The sequence below is a fragment of the Empidonax traillii genome, unplaced genomic scaffold (assembly GCF_003031625.1).
Source record: "Empidonax traillii isolate 1590-97213 ecotype Southwest subspecies unplaced genomic scaffold, ASM303162v1 scaffold1585:size89650, whole genome shotgun sequence".
In the NCBI taxonomy this organism is placed as follows: Eukaryota; Metazoa; Chordata; class Aves; order Passeriformes; family Tyrannidae; genus Empidonax; species Empidonax traillii.
This window is the reverse complement of record NW_020956778.1, coordinates 38,369-55,519: the sequence shown is the minus strand read 5'-3', so window position 1 is coordinate 55,519 and position 17,151 is coordinate 38,369. Positions and strand designations below refer to the sequence as shown.

At 41.2% G+C, this 17,151-nt stretch overlaps 1 protein-coding gene and 1 long non-coding RNA gene across 2 annotated transcripts in view; both read right to left on the bottom strand.

The window, feature by feature from the left end:
• The window catches only part of ULK2 (unc-51 like autophagy activating kinase 2), a 38,827-nt gene that overhangs the window by 16,132 nt on the left and 5,544 nt on the right, over positions 1 to 17,151 (bottom strand). Inside the window, exons 4-15 of the mRNA XM_027907954.1 lie at positions 11,047 to 11,079; positions 10,665 to 10,701; positions 9,252 to 9,425; positions 8,108 to 8,181; positions 7,423 to 7,524; positions 7,013 to 7,071; positions 6,612 to 6,694; positions 3,746 to 3,796; positions 3,268 to 3,356; positions 2,364 to 2,535; positions 1,416 to 1,475; positions 1,078 to 1,171 (exon numbers count right to left, since the gene is read on the bottom strand). Coding sequence (XP_027763755.1) covers positions 1,078 to 1,171; positions 1,416 to 1,475; positions 2,364 to 2,535; positions 3,268 to 3,356; positions 3,746 to 3,796; positions 6,612 to 6,694; positions 7,013 to 7,071; positions 7,423 to 7,524; positions 8,108 to 8,181; positions 9,252 to 9,425; positions 10,665 to 10,701; positions 11,047 to 11,079 — 1,028 coding nt within the window. The remainder of the gene's footprint in view (positions 1 to 1,077; positions 1,172 to 1,415; positions 1,476 to 2,363; positions 2,536 to 3,267; positions 3,357 to 3,745; positions 3,797 to 6,611; positions 6,695 to 7,012; positions 7,072 to 7,422; positions 7,525 to 8,107; positions 8,182 to 9,251; positions 9,426 to 10,664; positions 10,702 to 11,046; positions 11,080 to 17,151) is intronic.
• LOC114070513 lies at positions 4,407 to 6,538 on the bottom strand. The gene is made up of 2 exons (XR_003573931.1): positions 5,856 to 6,538; positions 4,407 to 5,781 (listed from the first exon to the last, which is right to left on the bottom strand). It is a non-coding gene; the product is annotated as an uncharacterized LOC114070513 (long non-coding RNA).

The following is a 17,151-nucleotide window of genomic DNA, read 5'->3' as shown; positions in this document are numbered from 1 at the left end:
AAACTCTGCCTGCCACAATGTAAAACAGCAAATTGCAGCGTACTTTCAGCACATTGTACATGGCCAATTCAGAGCAAATGGATCTTTACAAACCCCATTATCTTGCCCTTAAACATGAACAGTAAGACTAAAAGCTGTATTGACAGCCCCATGTCAGCAGATTTCACAAACTGCACAAAGATCAGCACAAAGTAGCAAGCTTTCCTTGTGACAAGCATTTCTAAACAAATAATGCTGACTTGCAGCCCTCCAGTATTGGCATGAGCCAAAAATACACCCAGCATAATGGCTTTATTCCCCAGTTAGCCACTCATCCTCCCTCTGTTTGTACTGAAAACGTTATGAAATGCATCACTTGATCAAATGACACATCTAACCCTTCTGTTAGATATTACATGAGTAGTTAAACACCATGATTAAGCTTTACATTTTCCAATATAACACAGGAAAGAGTCCAGGCACCACTGATGAAAATCAGTTCTGTGTCAAGCAAGCAGAAACTTAAGCCCACAGTCATGTGGAAGAAAGGGGACTAATTACCAGTCCTGCTGATGGAAAACCTGCAATGTGTGTTTAGCTCTTTCATGTGACTTCTTTGGTATCTTGTGAGACACAAACATGAAATTCACAGTAATCACTTGCACAAAAGCCACACCCAGTGACCAGAGGCAAGCCAAGCCAGCCACGAGACACAGATCCACAGCAATCTGGGCTTTCAAAGTTCCTCTTCTCTTACAACTACTTCTTAAAATATATCTGCATTCAACATTTTGACTCACTAATGAAGACTGTGCTGTGCTTCACACCACCAAAGAAGACAAGTTAGTTATGTCTCTGAAGTTTCTGCTTTTAAACAGCTCAAAATTTAAACAAACTCTCTTTCCTTAAGGAAATCTTTTGGGGATGCACCAGGGATTGCACGAAGTGTAGGGAGGCTGGGAAAAAAAGAGGTCTGGCTTCTACTTCAGTCCAGTTTCCAGCAGACATCCACAATTAAAAGAAAACAAACAACCCAAAGCATTTAGCAGCAGAAAAAACTTTTTAAAAGAGGGGAAGTCCTAAGGGTACATCACACACCTGTTGGCTGTACCAGAAGCAGTACTTCGAGAAGAGGCTGAGGATGGTTTCTGTACAGTTCCTGAGCTTCCAGAAATAGTTAATGGCGACTGCCTGCGAAAACAAAAACCACTGTCAAAAGACAGGTCCTCACAGCAGAGAAACTCCCTGCTTGGAAACAAAACTTCCCGAATTCGAGCTGCTTAGATATTTATATTAAATTTACCTCAACTCCAAGAAAAGTCCGCACAGCTGTGAAAACCCATCCGTGCCAAAACCCCCCAAACCCCTTCTGCAGCTGCAGCCCCAACTTTAGACCATGAGACTTCTTCTGGAGCAAGCCCAGCACACCTACCCTCCTCCACACATCAAGAACTCGCTGGAAGCCCTCCTGCCAGCTGCTCCCAATGGCATGTCATCTGCAGCAACACAACACATGGAAAAAGCCACGTCATCAAGCAGAACCTTACAGAAAAATGAACCTCCAGTATTACCGTTGTAGGGAAAAAAAAAAAAAAAAAAGCTTCTGTGAACCTACAAAAGTTTTCCACAAACTGGGTTTTTGTGGGAAAATACCTCAAAGGTGACCACCAACAAAAACTTAACTGGGGAAGGGAGTTATTTAACAAGTTATTTTGTTGGTTGGTTGTGGGGTTTTTTGCCATGCTAATTATAATAATTTTGAAATAAAATCCATTGTTTAAGACTACAAGACACCAGCACTGGGATGTTCATAAAAATAGCCCTTCAGGCACTAATTTTTGTCAAATATTTAACACAAGTTGGTGGCACTGAAGTCAGCTGACTGTGCAGTTCAGGGTGGGACGATGTTGTAAAATGGGAATGTGGTACATCCAAATCTTTTTCTCATATAAGCTCAGTCTGATGCCCCACCTTTTATGTTTATGTTTTTACCTGCACTTATTATCTAAAGCTGTACAGCACGAGCTGTTCAGTTAGTCTGGAGGAAACAAAGTGCCTGCCTCCACTAAGAGAACCCTTGGGCCTCTTATCAGTAGTTTTTTACAACTGATTCTCTTCTTCTACTGCCAAACCCCAATATTTTCCATGACTCTGAATCACCTCGGTATCTTTGGCATATCTGGCTGTTCAACTGAAGGTGAAAACGTCCCAGATGGGCAGGCAGTACCAAACAGTTTCCCTCCAAAGAGCAATCAAACTAAAGAAATTAATTTCATTGTGAATTCAAATACATTTAGAGAAGAGAGAGCCAAAGAGTAATAGGATATAAACACATGTTACGGGTGGAAATCGGTTTAAAATGTAAAAACAAGGAAGGTTCTTACATGAGTGGTCTGAAGCGATGTTGTGTGGGACAAGGACAAAGTCATCTGTGTCACAAGAGGAGTTCTTGCTACTGGTACTGGCAGAGTCTTTAGAGACTTGCAGATAGTTCGGAGGACCCAGAGGAGGGGAAGACAAATTTTCTTCTTGAATGTGCTGCATGTCTGGCAGAGACTGGAGGGGGGTGGTAGGAAAAAGAAAGTAAGAAAAACACTGTAAATGCAGTGATTCAGAAAGTAGAAATGCTCTTTAACTTAAAGGAAGCTTCCAAAGTAAGAATCAACACAAGCTTTGACCAAAAAAATAGCCCAACAAAACCAATCAACCAACCAAAACAAGCCCCCAAAATCAGCCTAGATTTAAGTTTTTAGAAATATCAAATTTATTTCAATATTCCAGTATTTCAATTGATATTTCAATTTGGAAATTTCAAACACTGGATAAACCCTGCAGTGTCAATTTAGACAGTCCTCTACTGATTAGGCTGTGAGTTTAAACAACTGTGATTTATTTAATCATGCCTGATGATACAGATGTACCTCTTCCAAATGTCACATCAGACTGAAGACCCTGCCTTGTAATAAGGGGTTTTAGCCAAAAAGGCCAATTCAAAATCTATCTGTAACAATCATTACATTGCAAACCACAGTAGCACATCTATAGATTTGCTATTCCAGCATTTGATATGTATTTCTGCTTTAACAAAAAAGAACAACAAAAAACTCCCCAAAGAGTGCAACACAAGAAGAGAGAACCAAAATGTTGAAGGCATTCTAGCAAAAGACAGTTGCTCTTAAGACAGTTGACACTGCTCAAGAATTAAAAGATCTAAAAAATTCAGGAGCTTTTGTTTAAACATTACAGAAAGTATTTTCTAGAGATTGTTCTGTACCACAGAGAACTTACTGGGGGAGAAGCAAAGCGGCAGGAAGGGGAACTACCACAGGAACTGCCAGAGACTGAGCCTGGGTACGTGGGCACTGGTACAGGACAAGCTGGAGGAGTAAAACCCAGAGGGGAAACAGAAAAAAAAAAAAAAAAAAAAAAGGAGGATTAAGATTTTGAAAGGCTGAATTTCAAACAAATTTCCTCACTGCTGCTCATTCGTAAACCTTACACGAGTTATAAGCACAGCACATCCTCAGTCACACGGGGGTATTTGAGTTCAGCTGAAACGTCAAAGGAACGAGTAAATAAGTATCACATTTCCATCTGGCATAATACAAGAAAGGATTCAACACTCAGGCTCACAATAGAGCACAACAACAGGCAAACTGAGGAAAATGTCTCATAAACACTTAGTGGGATATTTGGCAGATCCTTCTCCCTTCCAGCCCCCAACATTCATCGTTTACACAGATAAGTGGAAAAACCCCAAACTTACATTTTTTGACTGTTGAAACGTGATCCAGGAAAGGGTGGTTGAAAAATGCTTCTGTGGAACAAGAAACAACCACCATTGTGAGTAAATGTACAACTGACAGGATTTACAGACTATATTGCAGAGGGTGATAAATGGTTGCCCTCCCAGAATGAACCTTCCAGAGCCAGAGGGCGAAGAGCTTATAAAAGATTAAAGCTTTCCATGTTATGTGCTGCTATAGTATTTGGAAAGGAAACGAAAATCAATTGAGTAACTTCAAACATCAGTCAGCAAGGCAAATCAGACTTAAGTGCAGTCACAAGATATCCCCCAGCACTTCAGAATCATGTACAGAAGAAACCTTCCTACACTCCCCAGGAAATTATGTTGCCCGTGGTACTAATTCAGTTCTAGTCTGCTCTTCAGAACAGTGAGCACCTTTCTCAGACACTGAAAGCATCTCCACTTCTGCCTTTCCCAAGGATTGACATTTATTCTTGAACTCATTAATGCCACCTAAGGTGGCCAAAAATCACAGCAGAGCACCAGCCACTCCCCTTCCCACTCCCCAACGGCAGAACACGACCTGTGCAGCCGTTTCACGGCATAAAGCAGATTTAAACACCATTTCTTTAACAAGTTCTGCAATACAATAGAAACATTTTGCCTTTTTTTTTTTTTGGTAAATGGATATGAGGTACTTTTAATTGAGCATAACCAGTTGGCTGCCAGGTTACACGGAAAGTTTTGCTGTACAAGGAGCAGCGTTCAGCCAGTTCGGGGAAACGGAGGGTTGGTAAATCCACCTGCTGAGCTTTGTGAGCTTTAACGCTCCAACACTCCAGGAAAAACAATGCTGTTCCTCAGAAGTGAGCAAATAACAAGGAGAAAAAAAAAAAACCAAACAAAACAAAACACAGAAAGAATTTGAGGCCTGCAATATCTCCCCTCCCTTCAGCAACACTTCCCCCCCAGCCCGATAAGGGAGGGGATCCAGCTGCAGTGCCAGGACGATGTAATTATTAACTTTTCACACCAGGATCAGGTGTTCCCGAGCTTTTGTACAACACCTGCTGTTCTACTTGATATTGCTGGAAGATCAACAAGATTTCCAAAGCTATTTTTACTTTAACAACAGGCAACTGGGCTCAGTTCTACACTCTCCCTTTCACTCCCTTTGCTAAGCACATTCCAGAGCAGCCCCTTTGAGGCCCTTTAAGTGGCTCAGCCAAGGAAAACATGACTTTCATCACTGCCATTCTGCTTTCTATTTTTCTTTCTAAGCACAAATGCTTTCTTCCCACTAACCCCAAATGATACAGTGAATTTCCCATGTTTGAAGAAACTGTGGGGATCAGCACACCCAGAGTGCAAAGTGGAATCAATTACTCACAGTCCATGTTTGTGATGTATTATTTCTTCTCCACGTACAGATTTATGCACTGCCCTCTGAACACTGTCACCATGATTTGTGACATTTTAGCCAATTACTGTGAGTTTTTTCTGGATCTGAACTGAAAAATTAACATTTCCTGGCAGCTATGATAAAACTACAATAACAAATAGTGCTATTAAACTTAAATAACCATCAGGAATATCGTGACATACAGATGCAGCTAAGAAGAACTAGTCAAGATTTAACTTTTCAACAGCGGTCTTTTAGAAAAGCTGTCTGAGTTTGCATTAAAAAAAACCCACAATCAACAAAACAAAACAAAAGAAAGAAAAAGTATTAATGCTTGTGCAGTAATGGGTAACCAAAAGCCCAGCAACACAAAGGCTTTTTGAGGCAGAAGTGAGGCACAGACCATCCAGCCAGCACAAAACACAAATCTCAACTCCACTCCTGACTAATTTAGAAGAGGCAACAGTTGTAGCCAGTTTGAAGGATTCAGCAGCAGGGATTTGAGGCCTTGAAATCTTAAGTTACAGCAGTGTTCTGCAACCAGAGGTCTCCAGCTAAAGAGAAAAGGCCAAACACAGCAGCAAACTGGAGCCAAACAAGTCCACTTTTGTTGAGGGCATCCATCTAGCTGGTACCAGGTTTAACTTCCAAACTAATGCAAAATGCAGTCCTGAACTGGAGTCATGTCTAACAGCATGAAACCTCAGTCACAACACAGCTTAAAACCTTCAGGAGTTCAAGAAATACAAAGATACAGCTGTTGTTTCTAATATTTTGGGGCTTAAAAAAAAAACAACCCAGTGAAAACATTTCACTCAAGTGAAGAGGTCTCTACATTTAGCAATATCCAAACACAATACCAGGAACTCATCTCTGCAAATATAAACAATTTTGATGTAAATCCCATCTCTCACTGACGTCAGATATCCACAGACACAGCTCTGAAGGTCAAATCAAACACACATAGCTTGTATCCCCATTAGTACTGTCAATGATATTTACAGTCTACAAGAAGAAAGAATGGGGGGAAAAACATTGAAAGCAACTTAAAGCATGTTCTTCCAGTACTTTTTTACATTTCTGCAATCACATGGAGATCAGACATGTCTGTTCCAGGTCTGAAGCCAAACCACCATATAAAGCAACAGAAATACGACTGAGGCATGAAATTTAAGGTATATCAGTTAACACTGGGAGGGACGGGCACAACTGAAAGAATTAAACTGATTTATATCTCACTACTCAACAGCAAAGTCAGGATTTATGTGCATCACTGAATACTGACAGTGCTGACAGTAGTTATCCAATAATTTATTTTAGCTACTCTGCCTTCTTTATGATAACTGAGAAGAAAAAAAAAAAAAAACAACTTCATTTTTCATGTAATTGGCTTCAGACAAAAGGTCAAGACAATTATTCTGGTCACATGAATACAACCAACAAGGGAAGTCAAGAGAGCAAGAGGGGAAAAAAAATACATACCAAAGTCCATTCTATCCTTTTGGTTTCTCTGAAGCAAACCCAGCAGCAGGTCAGCCAGATAAGTTGATGTTTCTCTAGGAATGCTGCACACAAGAGGAAGTAAAACATGCATTAAATTGAATGCATGCATTAAATAACGCACAGCAAACTGAATTTGAGGAAATCAGCTTTCTGCCACGTCCCTAAGTCACCACTATCCGTGTTCTACAGCCTCAGTACAGGACCCTTTTCAACTCAGCCAGGTACAGTGAGGGCAAGATGCAACCTGAGTCACTGGTATCACACTACACCCTTGGGAAGATGGCAACAGCAAATGCTTCCATGAATCCCAGGCATTCCCAAAGATGACAAAGTGTTCAATCAACAAGTGCAAGCGACAGGAAAAGGCCATGGTGACGTACCTAGGAATCAAATTCCTGTTCTTTTCATAAAACATTCTCAAATCTTGAGGACTATTGGCCTGTCAAATAAAAATGTACATTAATTAAAGCTCAGTTTCATGGAGAAAACAGCTTTTGTGCCTACACATACACACACAGAAAAAGAGGCTTTTGCAGATGGGCAAGAAAGCAAAAAACCCAAAGCACAGCAGTGACTTCAGCACTGAGTATCCTTATTTATTAATTTCCTCTGGACTGAACACACTGGTGACACAGATTAAGCATAAACACCTTCTCCCTTGGTATTCTCAAGTGGCCTTTGCAGCATCAACACTACGCTCAGCCATCATTTACTCCTACTTTTGACAAGAAGCAAGAGCTCTAGAAGTGCCCTTCAGACTGGAAAGGGGGAAAAGGAAATAAAATGCTACCTGAAAAGGTGGTTTTCCAACAAGACACTGATAAATCACAGTTCCTATGCTCCACAGGTCTGCTTTAGCATCATAGTGTTGAGACATAATCACTTCAGGGGCCTGGAAAGAACAGCAAGATCTCAGAAGGGAGAACAAAAAAAGCAAAGCCAACAGCAGTATGAATTCTACAGTTCTTCTGCCAGAGCAGTATTAACAGAGCCCACTTTAGTGTAAGAGAAAATTAACATTTTAACATGCTACACGTGACTTCAGAGGTAATAGTTCAATCTAACATGGGAGTTGTGTTTCAAAACCAGAAATGCTGACGTTCTAGAGAAAGCATCCAGCATTTGGCACGTGTGGGAAGAAGAGGCAAGTGTTATTCACTTGGTTTGTGCAGTTCTCCTTGTGGGCAAAAAAAAAAAACCCTGAGAAATGTTCGACGTCTCTCCGATTTCAACCATGGCGATCTCTAAATCCCAAGACAAAAAAAAAAAAAAAAAAAAAAAAAAAAAAAAAAAAAAAAAAAAAAAAAAAAAAAAAAAAGAGGCAGTAAAACCATGGAAAGGGGAACTGCACGCTGCCCCTGAGTGCTTGTGAAGCAACAGCAGGCATCTGCCAATCTGCAAGCAGTCAATGATTTTGTTCTGGCGGGAGGGCGTTGGGAGATGAGCCAGGTAAATGGGAAACGCGCTGTCCTTACCATGTACATGGGGGAGCCACAGAGAGTCGCAGCCATCATGTTGCTGTGCAGGTAACGAGCAAACCCAAAGTCAGCTGCGTAAAGAAACACGCCGGTCAACAAAAAGAAAAGAGGATTTTCACATTTTCCACCTTGAAATCTGCTACAGTTACCAGGGAGAGTGAAAAAGTACAGGTTTAATAGATAGGTGACTACACTGAGGAGTAAAATCTTTTGTTACCCCAGATGTATCACCTTTTAAAGAAGCAAGCCAAGAAACAGCAGTGACATCATTTGCACAAACTGCTGCTCAGCCAACCTCCCCAGCTGCACAGAGGCTGGTCTGGCGTCAGCAGGAAAGGATTAAAGTCACTGGCTAAATATAAATGGCTCATTAAGAATCATGAATATACAATCTGCTCCAGTGAAATCACATCAGGTAGAAGTAGTCAAGTTTCAGATGCCTGAATTTTCCATGTAGGCAAAAGCATCTGAAACTATCAAGGACAGAAAGAGAGGTTGGTTTGTCTCCTCTGTGCAGTTCAGATGATTGAATGAGTTGGAAAAGATCTCAGATTTTGGTTGAGCAAAAGCAGAGGAAAGAAACTTGTTAAAAACAAGGTATTTCTAAATGGACATTTATCAGACAACAAGGAGAGATTAAAAAACTCCTGAAGTGGCCTCAAAGAGGAGTTTGATAGTACCCTGAACAGTTGACATCTCTCCCCAGTTACAATGCCAAACCTCCCTCTGACAAAAATAGGTCATAACCTACATTTCTAAGAGTCTCAAATAACCCTTAGGAGGGTCTGCCACTAAAAAAGCAAACAGCTGGAACTGTGCCTGGACATGCACACAATCCTGAAATTGGCTAAAAGCTACCCCAAGTTTCAAAAGTTATGTCTAATTAAAATAGTTTGATACTAGAAACATCAGCTGAATAGACTACTTTGGCCCGCAGATTCAAAAACAGGTCTTTACAATTCAAGCCTTATTACACTGAGAAACTACATCACAGCATAAAGCTCCTCATTCCAGACTTGCATCAGTTTAATACAGACCACACCCAGCCCACCCTCTGAGCTTTAACTGCAGAGACAGCTCTCAGTGGGGGAACAATCCAGCAGTAACAATTCACCTTTCAGGCAGGGAAAAGCACATTTACCTATTTTGATGCGAATGCCACTGACACTTGACTTGCGCCGACTGGCATAGGACAGGAGGATGTTCTGTGGTTTGAGGTCCCTGTGGATGATGCCTTTGCTGTGCAGGATTCTCATGGCAGCTGCAATCTGCTGCAGGAACACTCGGATGGTGTCCTCGCTGAGAGTCCCCTTAGCTGGGAACAACACACACACACACACGGGCAGGTGAGGAAATAAATATCGGTGTCTTTGGGCAAGACATAAAGAGTTCACAGTGATCAACTGCGAAAGTAATGAAGGCAAACTGAATCATGGTGAATTAGCATCAAATCAGAGTGAGTTACATGCAGAACAATCCAATCTCCAGGGTTTTTCTACAAATGTATATACTCTTCCAAAAATATAAAATCATGGATTTAAACTAGATGCAGAACTCTGAATTATCTGGTTTTACAGTAGCTTATTCAACTTGGTAGCATCTTAATTGTAAAGCTTCCCGGTCACCATTAAATCCTAAACTTGCTCAAAGGGCAAAGGAGACAAGAAAATAAAAGAACTTCACATTAAATGCATCCAAAAATCATGTTACAGCTTGAAGCCATAAAACTTGCCCTTTAAACCAATGGTTATGGAGATGCCAGAGAACCACTGCTCAGAAATTCAACCCATTGTAAAATTTATTTTCAAGGGGAAAAAAAAAAACTAAGATGGGCTTTGGAAAGTCTCTTCAGAAGGTATTATCTCAGTACTGAACACAGGAGCTGGGTGTCACTAGATGAGTCTTTCCAAAGATTTTAATGAGAAGTGAATGATGCTTTTAATATACACAGTTACCATAACAATGGCTGTGCACAAAAAGATTCCTTCAACATACTGAGAGGGCAAAAGCAAGTAGAAGAATATTTTCATCAAGGAAGATATGAAGATTAACATCTCTGCTCAGAATTGCATCTGTAAAAAGAAGCCACTTGTTGTGATTCTGCAACTTCTCTCTTCACTTTGGGCAGAGCCACGAGAAATCTCTCTCCTAAGCCAGCACTGCCTCTTGGTTGAAAGCATTAGTATGTAATTCAGCATTTTTTTTGAAGTTCACATCTTGCAAAAGAAAGCAGGTGGATTCAAAACACTGGGAGCAGCCCCCAAAATGCCATTTTGGAAGTAGGAACCCACACGATTTTCAGCATGCTACTTGTGGTTAGCTACAGCTTCTCTCATTTACAAATAAGGGAATGTTACATTCAGCTATGGCTAACAAAAAAAAAACCACCACATTTTCTGTCTGTGCATTATTACATTTACCCTCATTCACCAATATTTAAAACACAAGCAAAAAAAAAAATAAATCTCAGAGAAACACCAACAGATATCAGGAATACAGAATAAAAACATGCCATGCAATAACTTCTTAATAGGGAAAAACAGCCATCAATTACCTTGTAAATAATCTGCCAAATCCCCACCATTGCAGTACTGTTGAAAACAAAGGGGTTTATTCAAAACACAAGCACTGAAATACTTGTTGCATCATTCTTACTTTGTAATCTTTTCATGAAAATCAGACCTTTTCCAGTTGTTTGCCATATTATTATTTGTAATTAATAATCTGAGGTGCAACACTTCATATCAATACTGACACTGAATAATTTATGCATCAAACTGTGCTGATAAATTCAGTGAGGCACAGGAAATTCATCATCTGCTTTTCAGAACTGCTTTTTCAACACCTCAGGGTTACTTTGCAGCTGGGGCAAAGGAGCAGTTCTGTCTAAAAGTCTTCAAAATCATCCAGAAACAAACATACACGTTAACACATACCTCCATGACCAAAAAGACAGAATTGGGCATTTCCTAAAAGAGAAGGAGAAGAGAACAGATTGAAGAATGTGAGAAGACAAAACCTGTACCTGCATTTACCAGGTATAAAGTAAGATGTTTCAATCACTTAAAGCCACTGTTTCAGAAGGCAGCAAATGTGCACATTCTCCACCATTAAATATTTCACATTTCCAAAAATACTTGCATATGGAAACAAAATAAATAAAGCAATCACCGGGCAATAACCTGAAGACTGGAGCAATCATTTGACAGAGCATCATATACTAAGAAATATCATTTTCCACTGATGTGTCCCTTGGCTGCTCCACCAACAGCACCTCTCCATGAAGAGCCCTTACAAATAAATAAACTTTCACTATCAGGCAGCACTGAAATCAGTCACTACCAGGACAGTGATGTTTAGTCAAATATACTGACAGAATTACCAGCTGTAAACAAGACAATTTGGCCATGACAGCCACTTTTTTCTAAGGAGGAATTCCAAGGTTGTGTTCCCTGCTCCTGGGTGAAACCAGCTCTGATTCTGCCACCTGACAAGCCGAGGTCAGGCAGGAATCCCAGAGCAGTGCACTGTCTGGAACAAACTGATTCCCAAAGGCTATACTGTAGGATAATTAATTCAGGATTCATGGATACTTCTGTTAAGTATCTCCCTGCCCTGCACCTCGTGGCAGAGGTGTGAGTTGTTATGTTCATCCTCCTGAGATTTTCCAAAGCAATGACCTCCCATGACCCACCTGCAACCTCGATTCCCTCTTTTGTAACTGGGGAAAAGTTCCTGAAGCACAGATTACCTAAGTTCTACTGTAAATTATCTACACGCTCCACAGAAATGCAGTTAAAAAAAACTACGTGCCTAAACCTGAGTGTAACAAAAACATTCAGCCTTATTCCAAATATTTATTTTGTGTGATGGAAGAAAGGGCCAACCTGCCAATGCCAATGACCAACATTGTTTTTCCACAAAGTCTCCTGCATAAAATAGTTCTGCAGTGCCTACAAAGCTGAAGACACTCTGAGAGCTTTTATAAAGTACAAGTATTTTTCCCCTCTGAGCTGATAAAGACTGACAGCTCAGGTGAGGAAAAAGACAAAGAAAAGTAAAAACGGGCCCAGGGGCTCAAGCCAGAGAAACCAACAACCCTAAATCCACACACAACACAGAGCTCAGGGATGGCACAACCCAATAAAGCCAACTCCTCCCAACCCATCACAGATACAGATGTCCAGGTAGCTACATAAAGCTGTAATGCAGTTCCAGATGAACTGATTGTTTTAAGATTAATTCAAGACTGGATTAGGCTGCTTCACTTTGGGGAAACATTTAGTCTAGTCACTCGTGTCTGTGTTACAGAAATGCATTTGAGGTTCTTTCCAGCCCAGAACATCGAGCACACTGAAGATTTGTTTACATTTGAAAATTAGCTTCCAAGAAAGCAGGTTTCTAGGAACATTAGTCAAATCTGTTGGGAATGAAAGGCAAACTCCTACCAATATTAAAGCAGCAGTAGATCACATTTCAGGAAGTCCCAATTGTTCAATGTTTCTGTAACTGCTGTGGCCAACATGAACCATAATTTACACTGCTATAAACACCTCAAAACCAAAGTGCATACATCAAAGCAGAAAGAGATTAATAATCACTTGCCCTGCAAGTTACTGCAAATACACAATGATAAATGTTCCTTGGCAACACCACCTTCCAAGACAGAACCTCCCTTTCCTTCAGGAACCCCCAAGCCGACAAACAGCAACTCTGAGATCCCAACTGACCGAGCTGAAAATTCTGCCAGTTGAGGATCATTTCACTTCAGGGACAATTGTGATGTGTGAAAGAACCACCCAGCTAAGGAGCAGGGACGAGGAAGCAGCTCAGGCAGTGGATTTCCACCCCAACATTGCCATGCCATGAATCAGAAAGACGTTCCACGGCGTCAGTGCCTCCACTGCACAGCACTGCACAGAAACAGCAGCTCGCGGCAGGATGGAAGGGCTCAGCTCATGACAGACATTTATTCATCACAGAGCTGAGAGAATGTGTTTTCTGCATTCCCTTGGAAACCAAGTCCTTTCAAATGAACTGCTCTGTTCAGAAACACGGAGCTGGTGACTTGGCCTGTTGCACCAGCCCTCACCTGTTCAGGAAGTCACTCCTACAGACCACACTGGATTTCCCTCAAAAGCTCTAATTACCCCTTTTTTTTTTTTTTTGACTAATATTCTTGACTAAAAATAATTAATCAAGTGACTGAGTAAAGTCATAGTAAGAAGCAGAGTGTGTTTCCTTCCTTGTAGCTTGGATAATCCTTTTCTATTAAACTAGCAGAACAGATCAGAGATTTCACAGATTCCCAGCCTCAGAAGTCTAATTCATACTGAGGAAGTAACAGTTTGCACAGTACTGGAATCAACCTCCCCAGTCACAAAATTGCACCGACTTTAACTCTCAACTAAACACTTTCCAATATCCCACCAAAACAAGCTTTAGTTCAAAGCAGCTCAGGTTTTACCTCACAGTTCTTGCCCAGCCTGACTGGGAATGTGATCTCCACTGGGGGAATATATTTAGAATAGACATGTCAATTCTGGAGACACATCTTCCCCTTCTAAATTATTTTGCTGAACAATAAAGTTCTCCCTATCACCATTCCCCAGCCCTGTGATTTCTGATGACTTGTTAAACACAGCAAAGTGCTCAAAAACGGAAAGCTGAGTAAAACCAGCATGTTTCAGACCTAACAGTCAGGAATAAAGCTGATCTAGCAAGTTATTTTAAAACTGCCTCTTGAAACAGAGCTTCCAAAAATTTGCATTGATGTACAGACCATAAAATCACTGCAGTTGGAGTTGTTCTGACCTACACTATTACCAAGATAAATAATCAAGCAAAACAAGTATCTGCTGTGTTGCAACAATTACCAACCAGTTTTGCCCAGTGTGCCTTGCCTAGATTTTTCTTGACAAAAACCTGCTTTTGTTCCTTCTTATCCTGAATCTAAGTTTTACTTGCAAGCTGAAGTAGAATGTAGCAAAGGCCAATAGGAAACCAATTTACAATTATGAAAGGAAACAGATAAACCTAAGAGAAAAAGGTTGAGAGGCAACATATTTGCTATGTTTTAATCCCAGCCTTCCAACAGTTGTCTCGGGAGATTGTGAAGTTCCATCCCCAATCACAATCTCAGCACTGTAGTTCCATTTAAAAAAACCTTTAATTGAAAAAGAAGTCAAAACATCCATGGTTGCTTCTGACAGCTGTTGCTAGAACTGTAATGTACTGGCAGAAACATTCCCTAGATTTCATTTTGGGTTGGAAGAACTCCTTCAGAACAAGCTGAAGGCCTGCAAGGAGTTTCCTGAGCTGCCAAAGCAGGAGCTGTGGCAAATAAACAGCTCCTCTCTTTTTGCTCCAAGCCTGTAGATTCTGTTGAGCTGCGGTTTATGATGCGAGTCCCAAGAGCAAGAGAATTAACCTGACAGCTTGTGCACTGCTATTATCTGATTAATTTTCTGCTATGTTAATTTGGGCTATATTGGATATAATTTTTTTGGCCAGGAACACGGTTTTATTTTTTGGGGGGAGCTTTAAATACATTTGGCAAAAGCTCTAATGACATGGTAAAAAAGCACTGGTCCAGACCTTTGTAAGGCTGTTTTTTACTGTACTGCAGATACTCTTGTTTTACTTTGCAAGTGCACAGCAGCAACTTCCACCACGTTCAGCTCCTGTCACCTCAAGCAGCGAACATTTTGTTAGTTCTGACTAAATGTTAAGCCTCAGACTAAATGTCACTTGACATGTGCCTGTAGGACTCAGATAGGGTGCATGCTGCCAATTATTCCCATAAAAGAGCAATCAGCCATGGAGGAATGTACCACAATAACCAGATCATTCATGTGCTGTTCTGTGAAATGCACTTCAGTGACACATGTGGGAGGTGGGGGACTGAAAAGGCAGAACTGCCCTCAGCACACCTAAGGTTTTAACACCCTCATCTACTAGAAAACCCTCTGAAACAGTTCTAAATTCACATTATAGCATCTAGGCACAGCAGGTAAGCTAAGGACTGTGCAGTCACTCCAACTCTTTGGTCCTGTGGGCCAGAACAAATTCTAACTGGTTGTCCCCAGCCTCCAACATCTACATCTCTGTCATTCCTCACAGGTTTAATACTGTCATAACCAACTTTTCAGTTGGCATCAGCTGCCAGGTAGTGTTTCAAAACCTTTACAATGTCCACAGGGCAGGATTTTCCTTTTTATCTGAACAGCGTGTTCCCATAGGATTATTTCCACACAGAGTGATGATGGACATTGCCAAACCCAAAACCTTAAGCAAGGAGCTGAGGGGGGAAAATTAAGGACATTGAGACATCCCCACTGAGAAAACAACAGTTCAGAAAGAGGTGTATGAGAGTATGGAGGCAATCAAAGCTAGAGACACTGAGGGCAGCACACACAGGGTGCTTAAGCAAATATCTCAAGAAACATCAGCAACACCCCCAGACCAACTGGGTAAATCAAGCAGAGATATTTAATTCCCACTGGCAAAATGACAAGTTCCTTCCATAAGCATCCCTAGAAGAACTCCTGGGCACTGGGCATAAGCAAAGGCTGAGGTGCAGGTCCCAGAAGGACCACCGGCTTCATTCCCACTGGCTCTTACTGCTTCCATGGACAGCTGAAGCAGCTGCAGTCCTTTTGTCTGCTCTGTACCAACCATTTCTGTCCAGATACTGCTTCTCCAATAACACTCTAGAAATTAGTTCTCCCTAAACTACTGTTCAAATAGCAAACTTCAGACTCCATACAGCGAAGACATTAATTCACTCTCCTAAAACGTTATCTCCAAGATACATTACAGACTTTCATTCTGAGGGCTGACATTCTAGAGAGGTTTTGAATTAAATTATTTGCTAAAACAGGCACTGTCTGGCACTGTGTGAGAGATTAGTTCAACTCAGCACACGCTTGGGATCATGAACTGCACAAAACTGTAAATGCATGCCCTAAATATAGCACATTCCAAATAACTTAGTGATACCTTCGTACTTCAGTAGAATACTTTATCCAAGGATCTCAGTGCACTTTATGCTGGCGAGTTAGAGGTTATTTTAGACTCCTTTTGCTTTTGAGAAAACAGAGGGCTCCACTTCCCCAATTAGACTGATCTTCTTTTGCAGGATGAATGACATCCCACAGCAGCACCATGGGAAAAGAGCTGGATCTTTATACTATTTCAGAGATTCAGGAGTTTTTTTTATTCTTGAATGAAAGACTATCAAACTCTTGCCCAGAAGATAAGTGAAAAATGTTTTAACAGGTTACATCTTGCTATCCATCTATTGTACCTGAGGGTTCTTAAGGCATTTCACAATGGATTAATCTCACTTTTAGAGGTGAGCTGGGCATGACTGTTTTCCAGAGCGCCCTGCCACTGCAAAACATTTGCCTCTCACAGATGGAGGGTTCATATTTGAGCACCTCCACAAATGCCTTCAAGTCCTGGCACCAGTGGCCTCCACACCCTGGCGTGTCCCTGGGCCTCCTGAGATGGCACAAACAGCACTGGTGTGCTCTGCTTACATAAAATACTTATCTGCAGCTCCAACCTGCCGGTGCTGCACGTAACCACCTGACAGAAATCAAGGGCAATTACGGTGCTGGCTCCGGAACAAAAACGTTTTTCTGCCGACCAAAGCACAGTATTAACACACAGCAGTTCACTCGGGTGTGTCTCCAGATGAATGGGCACTTCGAGTAATTTAACCCCCTGGACTCCAGACACACCAGTAACACATCAAAATGGTATTCACGGGAGATGTGGCATCAGAAAGGTAGGAGGTTTTAAAATGCTCTTCTCTTATCAGCAGAATGGGCCACAAGTTGTCCTTGAACCTAATTAAAACCTTAATGCTGTAGGTATCTTTATTATGCTGACTTGTGTGACTGGGCCACTGATCATGCAACAGAACCACAAATGAAGAGAGATGAGGGAGAAGGAATGTAACCACCTCCTGTGAAAAATCAATCCACAACCATTTGCAATATGTAAAAAAATGCCAAAAAACTACCCTTGCATTC